At 37.5% G+C, this 23,158-nt stretch overlaps 1 protein-coding gene across 2 annotated transcripts in view; it reads left to right on the top strand.

Moving 5' to 3' along the window:
* The window catches only part of ccbe1 (collagen and calcium binding EGF domains 1), a 34,038-nt gene extending 11,087 nt beyond the window's left edge, over positions 1–22,951 (top strand). Inside the window, exons 3-11 of one of the 2 annotated variants that reach the window (XM_072372239.1) lie at positions 11,638–11,690; positions 11,879–12,013; positions 13,027–13,164; positions 14,712–14,818; positions 16,013–16,121; positions 16,631–16,761; positions 18,929–18,964; positions 21,999–22,034; positions 22,432–22,951. In XM_072372239.1, coding sequence (XP_072228340.1) covers positions 11,638–11,690; positions 11,879–12,013; positions 13,027–13,164; positions 14,712–14,818; positions 16,013–16,121; positions 16,631–16,761; positions 18,929–18,964; positions 21,999–22,034; positions 22,432–22,692 — 1,006 coding nt within the window. In that variant the 3' untranslated portion in view covers positions 22,693–22,951. Of the gene's footprint in view, positions 1–11,637; positions 11,691–11,878; positions 12,014–13,026; positions 13,165–14,708; positions 14,819–16,012; positions 16,122–16,630; positions 16,762–18,928; positions 18,965–21,998; positions 22,035–22,431 lie in introns of both variants that reach the window. The other variant, XM_072372238.1, reaches the window with a different exon arrangement.
* The last annotated feature ends 207 nt before the right edge of the window (positions 22,952–23,158 follow it).

Raw genomic sequence — 23,158 nt, 5'->3', positions numbered from 1 at the left:
GTCTGTGTGTTGACTAAACATGCCATGAAAGTTGTTTCCATTTTACTTTCCACGTCTGTAAACTAAAAAGTTGAAGATTGATGCCCCTTTCATAAATACATAAAAGTGGTACCAATCTTCTCACTGTACTTCCAGACAGAAAGCAAATGAGAGTACTTCTCAGAGTGTTGAACTTTAGCTCTAACAGATGAGTAACCACAATGACAGGGTTTCATAGAACTAGCAGCAATAAATTGTGTTGCTCCACAGTCAGACAGCACATTTTTCTACTTTTGTTTCCATTTGCCAGGCCTGTCTGTTTCCATTGTGTCACAAGAGACAAAATGAAAACAAAAGGGCAAGAATAAAATGCAGAGTTTTAAATTAGTGACATTAAATTGAGCGACAAATTCACACAACTTAAAACCAGGCTGCTTTTTTTGTTTTAAATGAAGTGCTTTGCTATGGGTTTTTCCAGATCTGTATATCTGTCACATGCTATGTGTTCTGAGTTCAAAAGGCCATTATCCAATAGTTTAATGTACCATGTTGGTAATCAAATGGGGCACCATTATTTTTGAGAACTGTAGCGTATGTAGTCACCCTTGATGTAGACATGTACAGCATCAGAGAGAACAGTTTATTTTTAATTGAAGAGCATGGACTTTACTCAAAAAGAAGATATCCCAGTCTGACCTGACTTTTTCTTCCACTTTCTCTTTTTTTTTTTTTTTTTTTTTTTTTTTTTTTTTTTTTTTTTTTTTTTACTTGCTGACCACTATCATCTCAATGAGGATTTTTCAGAATTATTGCTTTTTGATGCTTTAGTTTTAACTCCATCACCGTAGTTGCTCGGGGCATAGAAAGAGATTCAGTAATTGGTGGATTAACAATCATCTGGATCGCAGCAACATGTTAAGCAGTGCTTAGAAAACTGATTGTTTCTGTCAATTAAATAGTTTTTCTATCAATTTTATTTGTATATATTAATCTATGCGTTTCTTTAATTTACCTATTTACTTTTGGTCTGTGACGTACAACCCCATTTCCAAAAAAGTTGTGACTTTTGATGTAAAATGTGAATGAAAACAGAATCTCATAGTCAAACATAGAAACATATATAAAATGATAAAACTGAAATATTTTACCATTTCATGAAAGATATCACCTCATCTTGAATTTAATGGCAAATGTTTATAAAATGTTAGGACAGGGGCAGCAAAGTGCTAGAAGAGTATGTGGTACTAAAAAGAAACAGCTGGATTTCAGGAACACTTCCAGAAATCTTCTGTTCACTGTTCACTCACTGCACAGTGTTCCATCCACAAATGTAGGTTGAAGCTCATGCAAAGAAAAAGCTATATGTGAACATGATTCAAAAGCGCTGCTGTCTTCTCCGGGCCAAAGCTCATTTAAAAAAGATTAGATCAATTTAAAAAACTGTTCTGTGGTCAGATAATTAATTAATTTATTTTTAAATCACGTACACTGTTTCGTCTGGATTAACGCGGCAAGGGATCATTTAGTTATCAGCGCCCAGTTCAAAAGCCTGCGTCTCTGATGGTATGAGGGTGCATTAGTGTTGATGAAACTGGTCATTTTCACATCTGGAAAGGCAACATCAATGCTTAGATGTGTATACAGGTTTTAAAGCAACATATGTTCCCTTCCAGATGTAGTCTTAAATCAGTGGAGTGATGTCAGACTGATGCTGGAGGCAGAGTGTAATATGTTGACTTTTCTGGGTGTCATCAGGCAGTTCAAGTTGTTTTTAGCACATTTTCAATCAGAGGGCTACATGTAATTTAAAAGATTCTATTTGCAATGAAGAGGCCAAAGATAATTGTTACATCTCTAATGGACCTTTCAGCTTTATAAACTCACTGTTTCTGTGTTCTGGATTCCAGTGAGTTTAGATCTAAATTTTATCAATGCAAGCATTTAAAACTAATGGAGAAGCTTTAGGGAACACATGACCTGTAGAAGTATATATACTTTAGAGGTTATATTGGTCTATGTAAGATAAACTGATCTGCAGTAATCTTTTTTGCACTTCTGTAAACTTAGAAAGAGTCGTATTACAATTAATTTATTTAGTTTATTTAGTAGTCAGAAGCTGTCGAACAGCAGTTATTTTTTTCCATTAAATGTTTCTTTGGTCTCCAGATTTGTTTGACCTTAACATAACTTAACATAACAGCTATTGTCTTTAATAGCGAGCCACCACCAAACAGTTATCAATTCTTGAACTTTTTTTGTCATCTACAAAAAAAATTGTCTGGAATTGCTTTGGAATTACTGACAATAATTAAACAAAATGTGGAATAGCTGAAGTAACAGCAGCACATTTAATAGATGAATGTTGAGTGTGTTCAATGAAAGTCTGCCACTGAACAAAAATAATGGCTCCAGCTATCTGATTTGCTTGTTTTCAATGTATATTTAGCTGAATTGATTATCTTTCCAAAACTACTTAGAGTCCGGAGGTTTGGAAAAACAGATGGGTATCCAGGCATTCAGATACTCACTGTACTTTTTTTTTGTAATGTCAGGAGATTGTTTCTTTGGATGCAGCACCAACAGACATAACTTTCCCTCTTCATGCACTGTAGTTATGTCTAACTTTGGAATCACTAATGTGTTGCTTAACTTTGGCTCTTGTTTGTCTTGACAACCAATGTGTGCAAACAGAAATGCGAGTCATTCGGACATGCTGGAATTTTTTTCTAAATGCCATTATATGAATCCCTTGAACAAACCACAAGGCTTTACAAACTGCGGTGCACTGCTGTTCATTTGTTTATATTACACCATCGTGACCCCAAAGCTGCAGGGGGGGGGGTCTGATGTTTTTTATCTGTGTCTGTGTGTGAGCATGGCTTACAAAGTTTGCCTGCACTCGTTTCTTTGCATTCGAGTCAAGAATCTGTGATGATTATAGACAGGAGAGATGCTTCTCTTTGTTTAACCTGCAATCTCACTTCCTGTTTTCAAAACTGACTTCCTTGTGCCCTTCGGATTTATTTGCAGTGATGGTATTCATCGGCTATCCTGATATATTTTGGTACGAAGGGGTTAAATTGTGAGCTTTAAACAACATATGGGCTACACAATACTCATTTGGAATGCAAGACATAATAAACCACTGCAATCATTGATTATTGTGTTTTTTTTTTAGAAAATCTACTGATTATATTAATGGTTATTCAATTACTTGTTTGGGCCTTTAAAAATATTTTAAATGTCTTATTTAGTTTGACCAACCCCCCCATGGAGGTTTTGTTTAGGAGAAGGAGATATTCCCTCCTCTGGGTGAATGACCACAGTTTGCAGATGAGTACATATTTCCATTCTCTCTCTAACTGTGTTCTGCGATATTCTATCCAGAAAGTATCAGCAGTACAGAAAGGCCAGAGCAGCTGCTAATCTGTTACTTTGCCATCAAAATAGAGCTCAAGTGAAAAGGTCAAGCACACTGTGTTTCTGGTCTAGAATACTAGAAAAAAAATAATACAAGAAATCACTCTCTTTAGATCTGTCAAAACAGAGCAGAGACCTAAAGGATTTTTATACAGGCACGACCAAAAACGTCTAAGAATTTTTTTTATGTCTGTAATGATCATGTAGCTTATTAGAGAAAGTTCAATGTAGTAACAATGTGGTCCAAAGACTGACACTAAGGCATTCCTTAGGACCACAGTCTGCAATAGTTTGCATCAGCAACATTGATATTCACAATGCCTGCTGTAATCTTTCATGTCTTTTTTCACCTGACCACTAACTTGCCAGAATTCTAACTCTCCTCGTGACACCGCAGGAAATTTCTCTTTTCTCTGGTTTTCGTCAAGATAAGTGTTGCACATGTTAATGGCACATCAGTGTCAGCTGCACGACATCATAAATCTATCTGTGTATCCGTGACGCGCTTGGATTTTCTACACAGTAAGAGTTTACCAGTTGTTTATTATTAAGTTCAATTTATCATATAAACACTTGGAATGCATTGCTTTTAAACAGCAGGATGAGCTTTGATTCATTTCTGGTGATATTTGAAGGTGGCGCTTGAAAATTGGAGCCTGCAGCTGAGGCGGTTCAGGGTCAGACTGAGTTTGAGCATTTTTCTTGCAAGTAGAAAGTACTGCAAACAGACTGAGTAGGCTGTATTAACAGATAAGTTTGAGCTGTGTTGTGTAGTTTTATGAATTGTTTTGTTTTGGATATAAGCTCTAGGGTTTTGGATTTAAAATTAGATGGAGAGCACATCTGGACAAGCTGGAGGAACTGGAGAGGGCTACGGTCCAGAAAAGAGACTGAAGATTTAAGAAAAAAAACTTTTTTTTTGGGCAGAGTTGCGTCTGATGAGAAAATGTCTGATTTAACAGATGGTCTTGTGCAAACATACTTTACAGGTTGTGACGACCTTTCAGGTTTTGCTCAATAGTTATGTAAAGATCATACCAGAATCTTGTGTAAATGTAAATAGGAGTCTATGTTGTCTTTACAATAGAGACGTCCAGAGAATTCGTGGAACACGCTGTGCCATCTTTTAAGTACAATTTTGTAGAATGAAGCTAGAAGTGAAAAGTGAGTATGAACTGTTGAACGTCTTTGTAAGGAAGCTGTGGAATGTAATAAAAGGCCCAAAACAGAGCTGATGGAACATAAAAAGCTACATTAGTGCCAGCCATAAACGTTAGTTTCTTTATACAAAAATTGTACAGTAGCTATGTTTTCTTTACACCATCTCCTACACAGTTGCAGCCTAAGTTTTGATCAGTCAGCATGTCGACAAGCTACATATGTCTTCTTTTGTGTTCCTATGTGATGGCTTCCACTTTTCACATCTCATCTCATGTTCATTTGGCCACAAACACTTTGTGGATGGTTGAATAATCCGCAGACCATGCAACAGATTATTTTTTCTGGACTCGTCCTGAATGTTCTCAGTTGTCATTGGGCTTTTCTCCTTCCCTTGAACTGTTTTCAAATGTGCTGTCACCCATGATTGGTTGGGGTTAAAAGTGCATGGATAAATCTACATGCTAAACAGCTACATGGTTAGATATTTACAAAAGAAAATTTTTAGGTCTCAATTCCTGTAATTTCTGAGAAACACTTCCTGATAGTAAACCACAGCCTCCTATATTTTGAACATGTGTACAAACCTATCTATTTCATGCTTTCTGGTGAGACGAGACTGATTTTTAAAGGAGAGAAAGGGCCACAGTCTAAGCTCTTCAACGATGGTTTCCTAGCATTTTTCCTGGAAGCTTCCACTGGTATCAACTTGCTGCCAAGCCTGTAAAGGCACTAACACACCCACGCACACCAAAAGAAGTATCTCAAAAATTATTGGCATACCTTTCCAGAACAATAAGTCACATTTTGACTTTCATTAAAAAAAAAAAATACTGAAAAAAAAACCCAACTAACAACCATCTTGAGCTGGAATACCTATGGCCAGTGATGAGATTTAAAGTCGGAAATTCTCATATTTATTCATTTGTTTTCCATTGTTTATGGCGCTGAAAGGTACCCGATGCTGAATGTGATAATAACTTGGTTATACTTGATTCAAGACCTTGAATCAGCTTGTATGTCTTATTAATAGAGTAAATGTATCTTTTAGGAATTCAGATTCAATCAAAGTCCATCAGTCAGCTGCTAGTACAGTGTTTTAGATGCTCTTGTTAGGGAATTATTTTATATCCTGTAGCTCAATAAAACACACAACCAATCTTCATCCTCGATAAATCACACAACCCTCTTGTGTAACAGCAGCACTTCATCTTTCTACAGGCTTTTGATTATCCACTAAATATGTGTTATGATTTTTTGCATCCTGTGGAGTAAAAGCCTTAGGAACTCCATGTGATCTTCGGCACCCTCCCTTAGGGAGGGAGGCATGGACTCCAGGTTGTGAGCCACTGACACTGGCTTTGGAGTCGAAAATTAATTGCTGTCAGTCAAAGGTTTTGACTTAGAACTTCTTTGAAATGAATGGGTAGATGTTTCCAAACTTTTGACTGGTACTGAGCTGGATATTATCACGTGACCACTGCACTTGCCATAGTGTTTCCACATACTCGTTTATATGAAATATAAAGGAGGGAAAGACCAACAAACCCTCAAACATACGATGAGCTTTTCCAAACTAATCCTAATTTCGGATGTTTTTCAGAAAAACATTTCTCAAATGTTCACACTTTCTTTGTCAGACTAGATGTCATTTTGCTTCTTTGTGTGTATTGAATCAGGTAAAACTGCTTATTTTGAAACCTATGTAGGCATTCTAGCACTGTGAATGTATATTGATTTTTATGCAAAAATATGAAGTAAGCAGATCCCATTGAACTCCTCAGATTGCTTGATTTGTTCAGCCAGCTCTGCAGCACACAAATATACTTGTTAATTTGAACACAAAACATAGAAATCCAGCATTACAAACTTAAATGTTTATTTTATGTCCCACTCTTTTCAGTATAATGAAGTTGTGTCCTCTCCACTTTGTAAACCATGTGCTCGTATGGAATGCAGGCATGTTATTGTATATCACTGGCAGCAATGCTAGACAAATAAGCCTCCACGCAGACTGCATGTTTTGTCTCACAGCTGCGTGTTACTACTCTTCAGTTTTGTATTTGTTAGAGAGCGCAGCATGCTTGGTTGTGATGAAGAGCATGGCCAGGGTGAAGGTGTTTACACAGAATGTGGGTCTTCTTCATCCTTGTGTATTCTTTGCTTTAAATTCATTTTCATTTTTCAGCTTTAACTCATGTGTCAGTGTGAATTAGTGCATTTTAATACAAGACTAAGCTGGAGCACCATGTTGGTTCAGAGGAGAGCCTCTGTTTATAAGGTGATTAGAGTGCTTATGCTTCAACCCGGGTGACTAAGGTCAGACTAGTTTATGTCTAGATTTCAAGGGGCCCTTGTAAAATGATACGTGTCACTGGCTAAATGAAATGACCTTTAGGTGAAAAAAGGCACAGGTGGCAAAACAAACAGATTGTCTGTGATGTCTTGATCGCTGAACAAGTGCAGTGCTCTGTGTCTGAAAGTAGATGTCAATCACAACATGCCGGTGTTTTGTGTGCGGGTATGTGACCCAGCAAACTCTGCTCATTGGTATTCTTGTTGAAAAAGTGTCATGAATGCATTTGGGAAATCTTTCACCCCTTGTTTTTTCACTCATGAATATGAATGGAATCCACATGTGTTTTGAATTTGTTTTCCGATTTGCATCAAGTACATGAGCAAACAACCAGCTTGCAGAGGATTGTATTCTGAGCTGTTCTTGTGTAAGGTTTTTGAGGCTCTGTGCATCATATCTCAGTGGGATTTTGTTTTGTATACTATCATGAAGGGATTTTTCTGTTATTGCCCAAGCCTAATCTTTGACCGTGATCTATCTGAGCGGGTCGCTACGAAGAGTGATGTCGATCTGAGCAGTTTCTGCTGCTCGAATACTGAGAGGAGCTGATTTGGTCTGTTAAATAGCTTTTCTTCAATCAATAGCAGATATTGATTTGGACAGCTGTTTAAATGTAAACATAGCTGTTTGAAGAGAAGCGCACTCTCTTCTATTTCAGCATTAGTGAGTCCATGCGCATTCATTATATACACTTAATGGAAGTTCTTAAACCATCATTATTATTATTATTATTATTAGAAAAAATATATAATTCTATCCCAGCTGACTTCAACAGTTCAAATTCCATCTGTTTTTGTACTGCAGACTCTAATGTGCTATTTGTTCAGCATTTTAATATATTGAAAGCGCCAAATCACACATTATACTGTCAGCCCAGTAATGTTATTTTCATATATCAACAGTTAATTTCTCTGACCTTTAATCGACCAATTTTCCACCTCCAGAACATAAATCCTGATAGAAATTAATTAATTGAATTGCTTTAATGCACTGACCTTCACTCAGTTATTCGTCACCAACTGATGTAATTTCCATCTAATTTCTCCCTTAATCTTCATATACATGCATGTCAAAATACTGTATAAAAGGTTGACAAAGGGACAATAAAAGAAATCAGCTATTTGAAATTAAATCAGTTAGTATAAATGGAAAATGCAAGATAATGTTATTGTATTTAAAAACTCCTTTAATCTGCAATGTAACAGATACATTTAGACTTGTTTGTGTAATGATATAATGTGGAATATCACAGTAAAGCAGAAGATCATAGAGCTAATGAACATTTCCCAAAGTGCTAATTTAATAAAGAAACAGTCCAGCGAAAGCGAACAGATTTGGATCCAATTTCCATGGGATGCTCTTGCCTCTTTCATGATCTTTTGGAGATGGACAAAGATGTTTATTTTCTGTTCATCTCCCAACTAACCCTGTTTATTTAGCTAAGAGGTTATTTGCTATAAGTGCATTCTGTCCTCTTTGGGTTGTTTTTGCGAAATGAAGATTGTGTCACACAGGAAACCATCTCAAATCGACTCGTTTTCTTGGTGTTCAAGTTACAGCCTAGACATGCATTGTTTATGCATGTAAAATTTCTTCTGTATCAGTCATCATAAAGGTCCAGTGTGTAGAATGCAGTCTATTGGTACCACCTAACTCACTCTCCACTTTTCTTTGGCCACGAAAAAGCACAAAGCCCGTGGTTTTCTCCCTTGCAATAATTCTTATTTTCATTTGCTTCTAAGTAATGTCTGCTAAATTTAAATGAAATTTTGTAATATTTCATGCGTGATATAGCTTTTACAAACTACCGCACAGTACAAAGTCAAACCTATTGAAGAATATATTTAGAATAGTGAGAGTGTGTTCTGCCTATCTGCGTGGTTTTGTTTGCTTATTCTTGCCATGTATGCGTGGGTTCTCTGCGGGTGTTCCAGCTTCCTCCCACTGTCCAAAAACATGCATGTTAGGTTAATTGGTGTCTTAATTGATCATAGGGGTGAGTGTGAGCGTGGCTGTCTGTCTCTATGTGGCCCTGTGAGGCACTGACGACCTATCCAGGGTGTACCTGCTACTCACCCAAAGACTAACATGGTACATGGTTTTCTGTATCTGCATACTACATGTCGTACACATACTACATTTGGAGTCAGTGACCCCTAAGCTTCCCATGCATGGTTATTTAATTGGTCTACATTATCGCTCATTATTGGACCCTTGCAGACAGATGAGATGACATGAAATTTTTGTCACACAGGCCATGTGGCTGAGACACGGAAACTTTCAATAAACCACTTTCTTCAGACGGCATATAAAGCATTGTTGGATATAAATAGCTTAGCAATCCAACGCACTTAATATAGATTTCACAAACAATAAAAAATTCGACTAAACACTGTCCAAAATGCCAATAGTAATCATGGAAAGAAAATGCAAATTAGGTTAGAATGTTAGATGTTAGGTTTCTGACAACAGTCCACTGAGTCAGACATGACTGCTTCCTGCTACTCTCTACCATTGCAGCACCTTCTGTGTGGCATTGTGAGCTCTATTATAGTAGCTTATACATCTCTGATGTGCTGATACTAGTAGATCTGAAGTCTCTTTTTGATAAATATTATACTCATTGCCTACTTATAGTAAGACGTAATTGTCAGTTTAGTCTTTAGATAACTTTCGTTCATTTCAGTTGATGACTTGAAATAAGAGAAGAATTAAATTAGGTCCCCTTTAAAGTAATCCTACTCAAAGAGCTTGTGGACACACAGGCACTTCATGTAAACATGCAATTTGGACTAACACATTATTAGAGTTAATCATTGTAAGTCAGCAATGGCAGAAAAATTGCCTATTTTAATAGTAATGACAAAGTTACTCGGCTATTTGCTAAGATGCTCTCTTAATGTGCTGAGTTACTCAAATGAAATCACACAACATCCCAACATATTTGCTCAGAAATAACCTGATTGCGCAAACATACTCATTGAAGGTCTCTTGAGAGATCATTTTTCTCTCTACATAATAACTACTGTTTTGATGTCAGCAAAAACATTGAAATGTGATTGTTGGGAGGTTAGTTGCCTTCTGGGAAAGCCGCAAGAGCCACGAGGAAAGTCCTTGTGGCTCCGTTTTAGGTAGTAAATATTCTGCAGTGTGTGTGAATAAGTATGTGGTTTCGGTATATCCTGTACTCATCAAAATGACTGTAAAAACAGTTGACTGTAAGATATGGACACTATGGAATTAGAATGTGATTTACTTTGTTTTACTGGGATTATATATACATGATTGTGAAACCCATTTCCATTTTTGAATGGGTCATTTGCTTCATAAATAAGATTGGGGAATTACAAGTGGAAAATCTCTCTGTAATGAGATGAAAAGCAGAAGTGAAGACATTCTTCTTGTCAAAATGACTTTAATATTGAGTCATTCCGTTCCAACTCTGTAATGGTCTTTTAAAGGAGAGAGCTTAGAGATCTATCTGTGGTTTGTCAGCTTAAGTGCCCACAGATAACATATATTGCTTCTCTTATTTTTCCTAAACAGTCATTCCATTAAATTACACTCATTATCCAATTATTTCCTTTCAAATATCCTCATGTCCATCTGTTTCTACGGAGATGTAGTTGTTAGTACCCTGACTCTTCCTTTAGACCCACCATGTGGCTAACATGTGTTTCCCCCCTTAAATTGAAAAAGTAACTTTTTTTTTTTCCAACAAAATGCATAATCAAACACTGACGTTCCCATTAGCCCTATGGTATGTTCAGGGCTAATGCACAAATGTTAAAAAGCTAAATCAAATAAACCTATGAGGTCACTTGTTGACATTGTTAGCATTTAGACTCACAATTCCATTAGCATACCGAAGACTTTTGTCTTCAGTATGCTAATGTGCCAGTAGATATATTTCGCCATCGTTTCTGAATGCCAATAAGCAGGACAGACAAAACAACACATTGAAAGGGCCCATTATTTAAACTGATGCTGAATAAAAGCTGTATAGCATTAAAGTGTAATCAAAGGGTGTGTGTCTGAATTGCCATGACTTCATGGTGGATTGTGTTGTCATCTCCTGTTTGAAATCAACACCTGGTAGCACTTTTCCCTAGAAAAGAGCTAAATGTGAGTAAGTAATGAATATCTCATGATGACATGACTCATGGAAATATTTCCATTTGGGGTGGAATACAGTAAATGAAATATGGAATGAAATAATGAATGTAAGATACATGGGGAGTCATTATGTTGCTTCAGTTTTTTCTCCCAAAGTTGTTTTCACTTATTTACCCCCATTTTAAAAACACTGAAATATTCAATTTTATAGAAAAGGAATTTGAAAATGAATTGAAAGCATTCAAGAGAGAAAGAAAGCTTTTGGTACAAGGAGTAGATGATAAATTAAGTTAAATGTTGGATCAGAACAGATGGATTCTGAAGGGAGATTTTTAGACTAAATGCAATACACAAAACAGATTCAGCTCAGTGGGGGGGTTCTAACTGTAATTCATAGTGTCATCAGACATGAATGAACGGGCAGAGCCAGCAAAGATACTTACAGACAGCAGCTTGTATCTGTGCATTTGCAGTCTGGTCTTCAAGTCTTGTTTACAAAAAAACACAACTTTAGAAATAGTAAGAATGTAACACACTTTTTCTAACGTGTCAAACATCAGCTTGTGAATGTTAAAAGGATTGTGAATTTGTCTTTTCATTTTTTACAGAAAGAAATGTTGCAATGGCTTCAAGTTTGTGTTGGGCCAGTGCATTCCTGAAGGTAGAAAAAAAATAGTTTTGGATGTCACTTATTCTAATTGTTTGTGATTGTTTTGGATGTCCTGCCCTAAGTGTTTCAAAGGTTTCTATTTCATTAATATAAGATCAAATGTAACTTTCTTTTTGTTGGCATTTTAAGAATGTGTTTTCTTTTTACTCACTGACATATATATTTTTTTTCTTTTGCAGACTATGATGTGTGCAGTGGCGCCCCCTGTGAGCAGCAGTGTACGGACCATTTTGGTCGAGTGGTATGCACCTGTTACCCTGGCTATCGCTACGACCGTGAGCGTCACAGAAACCGAGAGAAGCCCTACTGCCTGGGTGAGACCGGGCACAACACAAAAGTGCAATAATTAAAATGAGGACATGCCTAACAATCCAAGATTTATATTGGGCTATAGTGTCAATCTGAGTTGTACCAGATTGCAGTTTAGTATTTCCTTTTTTTTTTTTTTTTTTTTTTTTAGAAGAGACCTGTTCTATTTGTTTTATTTAGGAAAAAAAGGTAGAAATTGCGCTAGATCAACTATTTTACAGTCTATATTGGCTTGTTTTTTTTTTTTATTATTCCAACAACAGAGTTTGGCAAAAGCTTTTAACTGCTGCAGTCAGATGGATACATCCACAGCGTAATGGTGGACCCAGATCAATTAATTCAATTTCTTTTCTTTTTAAATAATACTTGCATGCTGCAGTAGATACATTTAGGTGATTGTACACCTTCTGGTGTAAGTCTAACTTTTAATGCATGTTCACAATTACTGTGTGTTTAATTTGAGGTTGACCTTTATTTTGATTCTCATTTCTGTTTTGCTGTGCGAGTTCTCCGACTGTTTTTACCCTTTGAACGTTCATCAGTGACTTTGGTTCACCGTGTGTTGATAAAAGAGTTTATAGGCACCGTATGGAAGTAGAACTTTTTCTATCCAACAGTTCTCTTTATTTTTGCAGTATGGACCTACATTTGTGTTGCAAAGTGAAATTTCCTTCAGCCAATGAAACTATGACAATATGTTTAATAAACTAAAAGAAATACTTTTTCATGATAGGAAAGCTTATCGACAGGAAGTTTCTCAAGTCATTCACTGGGCTTGGAAATTGTTTACTTAAAGAATTAAGATCTTTTTTAATCTCTTAAAGATGCACTTATTCTGTAGATTTAGAAAAGAAATGTAAACTACAATTTGAAAATATTTTAACATGATCTCTATTTTCCGTTATTTTTAAATGCGATTAAATTTGCAGTATGCGTACCTTTTGTGTACCTCACATGTTTTGATCTTAAACTTCGTTTTTTATTTGTTTGCTATCTACTTTTTCACTGCAACATGAAGACATTGATGAATGTGCAGACAAAAACAGGAGCGCATGCTCTCAGATCTGCATCAACTCTGTGGGGAGCTACAGGTGTGACTGTGAGAAAGGCTATTTCCTGGAAGAAGATGGGAAAACATGCACCAAGGGAGAGAGAGGTGAGCGTAGACATTTTCTCTTTATTCAAGGGAACATCTTAAAGTGATGTGGAGCTGACTGCACATTGTTATTGTTGTGTTTGTGTGTGCGTGCATGTGTGTGTGTGTGTGTGTTAGAGACAAAGAGATTGAAAAAGAAGGGGATGGGGGGGTAAGCTGCACTACAAACACAGACACCTGGAAGTCATTAGACATCTCTGCCTGTTGTGTATGTCAGAACAGTTCAGGCACCCGAACGTACTGCTGCCCCTATGACTCCTGGTCTTCTCTGATTTGCTGGTTACACGTGAAGAAAACATAAATGGTCGAGTCGATAAAAACATCTTTTCTTTTGCCCCAGATTCAGTTGCCAGTGAAGCAGTGAGGGGCTGCAGATTTGCTACTTCCTCCCATGAGGATATCTTCTGTTACCTACTATAACATTTCAGTAGAGGCAGGAGAGTGAAAGACTGTGGTGCATATGATCATGCTTCTCCCCTGTGGCCTGCTGCTTTGTAATATAGAAAGGAAAATAGTGTCCAGACATTTTCACCCATCCATTAAAACTATGTACATGTAGAGCAGGGCCCACTCTCCTACAGGCAGGCCTGGTTTAAAAAAAAAAGAAAGAAAAAAAAAAAGCCAGAGGTGCTAGCCTAAGTTTAGTGACTAAATCAGTGTTTTTTTTAACTGGTTTGTGTTGGTAGCAAAAGACCAATGAAGGGAAAAAGGGTGAATAATCTGAAAAAAAGTTTCATGTTCTAGCTATCGGGGATAGTGGTTTGCTTTTATTTCTTAAATTCCCGAAAGACTGATTCATTTCTGAGACCACCCGCTTAAGTCATGCTTAGTAAGTCACCAACCACTGGATCCCTGCAAATTACAGTAGAAGGTTATCCATTTTTGTTTTTCATTCAAATCCAGAGGATATGGATAAGAAAAGGTGAATAAAAACTGTAAAAAGATGCACTGCAGAAAAAGAAAACTTCCACTAATGTGCAAAAAAAATAATTATTTCAAAGAAAACTTCCACTAAGGTGCAAAAAAATAATTGTTTAAAAGAAAACTTCACGCTTGTATCCAAGATTTTAAACTTTGGACATAGCCTCTGATTAAAATGACAAGACTCGCCAACTGTTTCTAATCTGACCCATCAAACTGTGAACTCACATGACTGACTGGCATCTGTCCAGATGAGATGTATAACTCCAGAGATTGTTTTTTTTTTTTGTCCTTCTCAAGGTTTGTTTCCAGTTAGGACAGCTATTTCTTCTACTGACTACCTAAGCACTAACAACAGAGCCTACAGCGGCACCATTTGGCACCACTATCCAGCCTTTATTCATTTTGGCTGATTGAAATGTGTCAGCCCATTTTTGAGCATTTTTTTTTTTCCTTGCTAGTAAATGGAAACCTAGCTAATGAACTTGATGAGTCACTTTTTGGGGCCACACAGTTACCACAAACTCATCAAACATTTGAATTTTGAGAAAAGCAGTGAAAATTTGAGTTTTCTGAACTTTTTCCAGTAACTCACGTGATGTTAATATTTTCCCATTTCCCAGCAGTTCATCTCTTTGAAAAGTGTGATAATGTCATGAACGCTGGAACTTGCTCAGCGACTTGTGAGGATTTCCTTCAGATCAAGATGTCTGTCCTGCAGCTTAAACAGAAGGTAAAACAGAAAACGCATACATTTCTGTCTTCTAGTTTACTTCAAATGGGCCATGCAGGAAAATATTGTTGCTCATTAAACACACTTTATTCAGCTAAATGTCAATATTCCCAGAACTATTCTTTTCCTTAATAACTGCCTAGTACCCTTGCTTTATCTCTAAGGAGTCTATACGTGAGCAGGTCAATTTTTTTACAACTCTCATGAGATATATTAATGCGTTTTATTTCCCTAATAAAAAAGAAACTAATGAAAATGTTTCCTGTGTAGAGCCGGTCGATTTCTTTGCCCATACATAAGAATTGGTGTGAAGTTTATGTAAAACTCTGCAGTGGAGCTCCATTGACCTTAGTGAAAATTGCAGGAGCACGAGTCCGTCAGCAGTGGCGCTTATCGCCCCTCGACTGCAACACATGATCTAGAACTTCAAGCTGTGTGGTCGAGGTGCTCCCAGACCTATACTCTATATATACAATATGATGCAGCATATATTAGGAAAACAACCTGAAAATATTTTTCTTGCTCCCTCTTAACTTTAAGGTTTAAACTCTATATATGCTCAAATATTTCTATCATTGAAATGTTCAAATATAAAAAGTTTTTAGACCCTCTAGTTCAAATGCTTGTTCCAAAGGTCGCAGGATGCAGTCTTGTATAATTCTTACTAATCAGCAGGTGAACCACAGCCTCGTTTAGCGTGTTTGTGTGTAGAAATATGCATGAATGCTGAATCACGAATTAGGTTCTTGTAGCACAGCAAGCCAAATCCACATGTTTCCTGCGGGCATTGCCAAAACCACGTGAAGTTACCCAGATCAAAGATGACTTAACCCAAGGATACCACACACCATACAGAGCGGGAACTCTCTTGGTCATGCTGAATAATGGAGGCTGGCCTCTATCTGGTTTGGTTACAGTTCATGTGGTGCAGACTGAATATAAGCTTTCATCTTTGGAAGGGTGTATGATTTTAAGAATAGTTTTTCTTGATATTGGCTCTCTGGTGTGTAATTTTCCTGTCCTGTTTGACGGTGCCTACTTCATGAATGATTTTATGTAAAAACATTTAGGAACCATACTGATGATGAAATGTTGTGGCTTCTTAGTTTTCTATTTATCCGTCTATTCATTCAATCATTTTTCTCAGCAGTCTTCTTCCTGTCTTTTGGGGGTTTTTTTCACACTTTTTCTAAGATGGCCTTGCTGTCAAATAGTGCTGATGTCCCTATGCAGATGACAAGCGAGAAAATCCTGACATCACCTATATATTTACCAGGGCCCCCAGGTTCTCCTGGACCTCCAGGTAAGACACAGAAAGTAAGAAATAATAATAAAGGGACCTGCATTCAGCCTTTATGTTAATGCCGCACAGAGCTGTCCTTATTCGCAGCTGTACTGTGAACGCTAATCTTAACATGCTAATAAGGTGACAGTCATTAAGCTAACATAGTAATATTCAGCAGACACAATGTTCACCTTCTTATTTTAGCATTTTGTTGTGATGATAGTCTGCATTAAAATATAGCCAAGGCTGCTGGTTTTGCTGATATGTATTTGATCATAAATCAAAGTATTATGCAATCATTATAACTCATGATATGATGATGGTACAAGATGGAAATTTTAAGGCAGCACAAAGGTCATCACACGGGTATCTGAGCTGCGTTTGTAATGTGTTCATCATGCTGCTGCCCCTTGAGAAGTTGATGAGATTATGCCACCATTTTCTATGGGTCAATCCATAAACAGTGGTCTTTTGTGTGTTTTACTTTTACTTTAGTTGTTTCTAATATCAGGCATTCATTAATTTAGGAGATCCAGGTTCAGAGGGCCCTCCTGGACTCTTAGGGCCCCCTGGTGCACCTGGTCCCAGGGGCTTGATGGGACCCATTGGACCCACACCAGACCTATACCACATAAAACGTGGCCCTCGAGGACCTGTGGTCAGTTAAGTTATATCTGTTACAGTAAATCACTATGTTTTAAACCCACCTTTTGAACATTATTACTCTGGTCATATGTCCACCTTAAATGAAACAAATGTCTTTCCTGAGCTTTTATAAAGAATCCAATTTGATATTTTCATCTCTTGCTGTGTTTGCGTAGCTTTCTTGAAGTGGTGTCAGAAATTTGCATACACTCATCACGGGCATGGTTGTCGTGGCAATATGTCGCTCCTATTTGGTTCTTTTTCTGAGGCAGGATTGTAGAACATGAGTCTTTGAAGGCCCAATTTACAGTACAACCTTTAAGAAACCACTGGGTGTTGCACAAGAGCTGAAGAATCTCGTTCCAAAAGAAATTGTTTATTAATTTGAAGTTCACTTGATCCATACTGCCACTTACAGAATACATGAGACTCAACATTATCTGCTGCTGCATTAAGGTTTGACATATCATACATTAAATCTTTAATAGACAAAGCCCGTGAATAAGACGTACAAGTTGTAGTTTCTGGTAGTTTTTGTAGCTTCTCGCAGAACTCTGATTGGATATTTGATATTTTTACTGAAGAACTCCCTCCTGCTTCTTATTTACTCCATCCCCTTTGGCAATCTGCCATTTCCACTGGCAGCAAAACTGCCCCAGATGATGCTACCACCACCATGATTAACAGTAGGTAGAGTGTTATTGGCGCTGACTTAATGTTTGTCTGCTCTGACAACAAAACATCACCTCATGTGCTCAGCTAGAAACTTTAGTCAAGCTTGAAGGTGTTTCGTTCCAGGAGATTCTTTCTTGCATGGCAGCTGTCCAGTAACTATGAAAAATCAGTTGTACAATACTATAATAAAACCTAACATTGCCATGACCTTCATGTCCATGATGAGTTTAGATCTGTAACTGTAAATCAAGCAGGATTATGCGAGTTGGACTGTGATCTTTAAATACTTTTCTCTTACACATCTATCTTAGCCTCTGTTTCTGGTTGGTTAAGCTGCACAGTTCTGATTTGAGTCAGTGGGTCAAATGGCTAGATTAGATAAGAAAAGAAGCAAGACTTGGAAATTCTTCTTTTGCTTAAGTCTATGTGGCAGATTTTTATGAGGTTCTGGGATTTGCTCACCAAAATAATTCAAATAATTTAGTATTGCTGCGTCGTAAGAGAGGTCCCAGGAGAGAAAGAAAATACACACTCTTAAAGCCCCTCATTTTTGCTAGGTGAAAAGGGATGACACATGGTAATAGTAAAAACAGCAGAGAGGACTGAATCCATTCGCAGCTTTAGTTGTTTTCTTTGGCTTGATGAGGTTTTATGCAATACTCAGTCTTGCCTGCGAATGTAAACCCTCTGTGTTGAGGTATGGGATCTGAATCAAGAATGTGCAAGATGTGGCCATTGAGCCATAGATCTGCTTTTTAAAGCTCTTCTATTTATGCAGTCTCATTATTGATTAATCAGACCATCAACACCTGTAATCGGTCATATCACATGCTGCAGGAAGCCAAACCATAAAGTTAGGAACAATGTGACAGTGTTTTCACAGAAGAAGGGCATCTGTTGTTTTGCAAGTTTGAATGCATGTCTACTTTCATACTCACAGTTTGTTAATACAGTTAATCAATGCATATGCAAGAGTGGTTGAACTAATGATGTAAGGAGGGAATCTTGTCCTCTCTTCACATAAAAACTTGACATAAAAAAAATTCTAGGTTCACAGTTTGGTTATGAGGTCACGTGTTTGACTGCTTGTCTGTGTTTTAGAAATCCTGAACCTGTGACTCAGAGGCTTTGTACTGATCTGAATATTGGCACTACTCCCTATGCAATGTGTTTACGTGTCTTTGAAGATGATTATCCCATGACTGAGATCAAAGCAGCCTCCGCCATTGATCTAAAGTCCCCCAGGAAAGACCTGGATCCTGGCACATCTTACTTAATCTCATAATGGAACATGATTAAGATAACAATTTTGTATTCAGACAGAGTTTGAGTCATTTTTTTGTGGAAAATTGACAATATACAAGAATGCATTATTCTTTGTGTATTGGCAAGCTACATGTCTGAGCCACAGTAACAACTAGAAACCAGAAAAACTCCTCGGATATGCTTGAAAAATTAAATATATGTGAACCACATGTTTTTTTTGTTTTTTTTTTACTTAACAGGGACCTCCTGGATCACCAGGAAAGGATGGTCTGAAGGTGAGATCTGATGTTATTTTGTCATCTGATATTGTCATTTCTGTGTATTTCAAAATCTAACTTTCCTGTAACAAGTAGCAATTCTACTAAGTAAAGCTGTCCAACAACCCCCCCCTCCTAAGGCAGCATGAGGCAGGAGATGATTTACTCTTGGCTTGGTGCTTCATATTTCAATGTCAACTAGATTAGCCGTTAGACTGACCATGTCAGTCAAAAAAATTCTAATTATAATAGAAATTTTAAAATAGGCTCCAGCCCCCCCCCCGCGGCCCGACCGACGGATTAAGCGGGTATAGAAAATGGATGGATGGAAATTCTCTATAGCGTCATTGTTTCTCAGCTTCTCCAGAATGCTACTGGGTGTAAAACACAAGGCAGGTGCCAGTATGAATGAATTCTCATTAGAATGCTGCACAAGCAGAGTTTATTCCCAGTGATAGGATTACTTAACAGCAAGATATAACAAGATAATGAAGCAAAACTTTGTTTTTCTCACCTGCAAAGATGTCTTCAGTGACATGAGTTGGCACTGGCCTACTTTGAAACATCAGCTGCTTGTCAGTAGCAAAATTATGACAGAAATATGGCAGATAGTAATAAGTGGCAAGCCATTAACTTCTTCCCGACCTCCAGGTTGAAGACTTGAAGCTGAAAGGAGGCAGAAACAAGTTTTTCAAAGAATACATTTTCTCTGCTTTTCCTCCTAGAGACGCCTGAGGCAAAGTGTTGGGGAAAAAAAGGTTCCAGCAGATCGTTAAGTCGAAGATTAGGGAGACACACTGGTGATTCAATTCCTGTTGCAATGACAGCTGTTCTTCAATTTTCACTTTTTTTTTCATTCGACCAAATTTGTTGGTACCTGCTCTTTCGTCCTTGTGATATCCATAGAAAGAAAATCACAAAGCAGCTAAGGTAAAAAAAATAATAATTTAAAAGATTAGGCATCTCTGTGGCTTGCAGATGGCGATTTTGGCCTTGTCAGGTTCCTGCATTGTGTTTGCTCACAGTTGCTGCTGAGTTTGACAATGATCTGCTCTCCTTCAGATGGGGAGTAAAGACTTTAACCAAATGAACGAGGTGTTAAGGTTTAAATTAAGCAAATGTATGTACGTCATTTGTGACTATGACAGTTGATAGTCTACGTCTTGTCAGTTTCTTTATTTGACCTTTGTTTGTGTTAAGAACAGCAGGTCAGTGTTGCAGTGAGTAAGGTTTGGTTTCTTTACTTTGAATGGAAAGCTGAACCTTCCCGATCCTGCAACATGTCAGAATCAGTTTAGACTGAGATCAGCCACTTCAGGCAGCTAATCCACAGCAACCTTTCAAACATAATCAGACCTGAAAGTGACCTGGAAAAGATGGAGTGTGGTTTGGATGGTAAGTACTAATCTAGAAATCGTGAAGACACTCCTTTTTAAACTTCTGATAAGAAAGCACGAGGTGTAAAAGCTCAAAAGATTCTCATCTTGCATCGACTGTTGAATCTCGTGCTCAGAACATTGTTTGCATAGTTTTTTAATTGAACGTATGGAAAGACTTAGGTGCATCTTCCTTATTGACTTTTTGTTCAAGTGGGATGTTTGTGTGGATAGATCAGAGGGTGATGGTAATCTCTCTTACTGAGTAACAAATCCAAACCAGCTGCCAAAACACTCACAGCCTCAATGTGACCTTGAGCCTGTCGAACAACCACAGCAGCCAGATTGGTTGGGGCTACTGTAAGTTAACATGCTAATCTTATACCAAAGAAGTGTCAAATACAGGATGTGGTTACTCAGGCATATTTCTACTCTTTAGGACTTAAACCTATTTGCTGCCTTATTGGAATCACATTAGAAGATCAATACAAAGTAAACTATCCAATGACTCTATTGCTCTAATTAGAGGTTTTCATACACTCACCATTGGCATGAATAGAATTATTTTTCTTGAATTTAAAAACAATGTTATGGACCTTCTGAAATTAACGCATATACACACACCTGAATACATCATTAACTCACCCTGAAAATTCCAAAACGTCCTTTGCCACTTTGGTCTCAAAAATGACCTCAGTTCAGATGATCAGAAACAACAGTTGAGACACAGACTGAGTAGGTATGGACAGTTGGTTTGGAGGAGTAAAAGGTGGATCATTTAACACCACGGGCAATGCACTGTATTTAATTCTTAATCATGGTGGTGGTGGTAGCATCATGCTTTGTGGCTGTTTAGCTGCCAGTGGAACTTGTAGACTGAATAACGAAGAGAGAGGACTTCCTCAGGACTCATGACACTCAGCTTAACCCAAAACACTCAGAAAGATGGTGAAAGGTGCTCTTTTTAGAAAAAAGAAGCCATATAAATGAATCGAATAATCTTAAATAGGAATGGAAATGTACACTTTGTCTGGTAAAACTCTGCCCCCTTGTGGAGAAAATATTTGCTGAGCAAAGTTTCAAAATCCACCTTCAAAAGTTGCAATCAGTCGGGTCTTCCACTGGACAAGAACTGCTTAAAGTCTTAACCTTATTCTGTCAAAAATATGTGGACCATGCTTGAAACTCAGTTCTGTGTCGAGATAGTTGCAAATTGAACCAATGCTGCCGAGGAGAGTGGTCACATATCAGACCAGAATTCTGCCAGCTTTGTTTGTTGAACATATCATTTGGTCAACGTGCAATTTGCTAATTCAACGTATGTGTTGTATGTTTAATGTTTAGCCTGTCTCGATTTTAGAAAATCCACAATATAGATTAAAACTTCTGCATCAAATTCTTGAGGGATTTTTTTTTTCTTTCTGTTATTGAAGATTAATGCTGTAAAACCATTCTTCCCCAGAAAACTGTGGCACACTGTGGCAAAATGATATGCTTGCTTTCTCCTATTTTTAATCCTTGAGGCTTTGGTGGTTGGGTACATCCTGAACTTCCTTCTCTCTCGCTGTTGCTCTGGCTCCGTGAAACGTTCCCTGAGCAGATTATTATGAATTCTTCTCATGTCTTTCCTCTCCACTGTAATTCATCTAAACTAAATATTTGCTTTGTTTCCTCAGGGGGACAGAGGAGCTCCTGGGCCTGTCGGACCACCAGTAAGACTATCTATCTATACTAAGGCTATCTATACTGATGCCACACTATTGTTATGTTACTATTATCCAGAACAGTACAGTTAAACTAAAGCAGGGCTTAAAACACGCTACAGGGAACTGTGGAAATTAAACAATTTAGCAGATGATGTGCACGCTTACAGAGTAAAACCCCTAAATAAACACTAATGGTGTTAACATTAACAAATCATGAGAAAATGCTCAGTAGCCAGTGGCCAGTCTTCATCAGCCTGAATTTTGTTGTGATTAAGTAAATACAGAGATGTGGGGGAATGTAATCTTATTGTTAGGTGCAGGGATTTATTTCTTTAAAGGGAGAGTAAAATTCTGTAAATTATAAATTATAACTTTTATTTTTTTGTTCGTACTTGACTCCTAGGGCCCCCCAGGCTCCTTTGATTTCCTGCTACTTCTGATGGCAGACATTCGCAACGACATCGCTGACCTGCAAAGCAAGGTGTACGGTCGACCGGTGAACTCTCCAGAGGAGGACTTTCCTCTGGCTCCAGACAGCTGGAAAGACACCCAGGACAGCTTGGACACAGGCTCGGGGGAGGACTTCAAGGAACCTCCACCTCAAACAGGCAGAGGATCCAAGAGGAGCAGGAAGAGGAAACCAGCAAGAGAGAGAACAGACTGAGTGAGAGGGCTGGTTTTACATACTTTATGTCAGGTGTAAATATTGAAGTGTTTTTCCTTTTTCTATTTAACTGATATTTGAAAATGATGAACTGTATGCTGTTTTATCATAGATGTTTATTTTTGTATGATAGAAAAGGAATAGTGTGTATGTATTTGAACAAATGTGAGTAGAATTTCATAGTGCATGTTTTTTTTTTTAATTGTATATATTCAGAAACACGTTGTTCCTCCTTGGCACATTAAATATGTTTCTCAAAGTTTTCTTTTCCTCCTTTCTTTTATTGACACTTCATTATTTATTTCAAATGAATTGTATAACAAAGCGAGCCACTCGATATGTCAGCGTGGCATCAGTTGACATTTATACATAAATTCAGAAGAGTTATTAAAGCAGCATTATTGTTGCATTGCTGTGAGTCTGTGTGCAGTCTTCATCTATAAAGCACATTATTGCAGTTTTCATT

Source organism: Leuresthes tenuis, unplaced genomic scaffold (assembly GCF_036924035.1).
Source record: "Leuresthes tenuis unplaced genomic scaffold, fLeuTen1.0.hap1 SCAF_19, whole genome shotgun sequence".
Lineage (NCBI taxonomy): Eukaryota > Metazoa > Chordata > Actinopteri > Atheriniformes > Atherinopsidae > Leuresthes > Leuresthes tenuis.
This window is presented reverse-complemented; position numbering and strand designations above follow the sequence as displayed.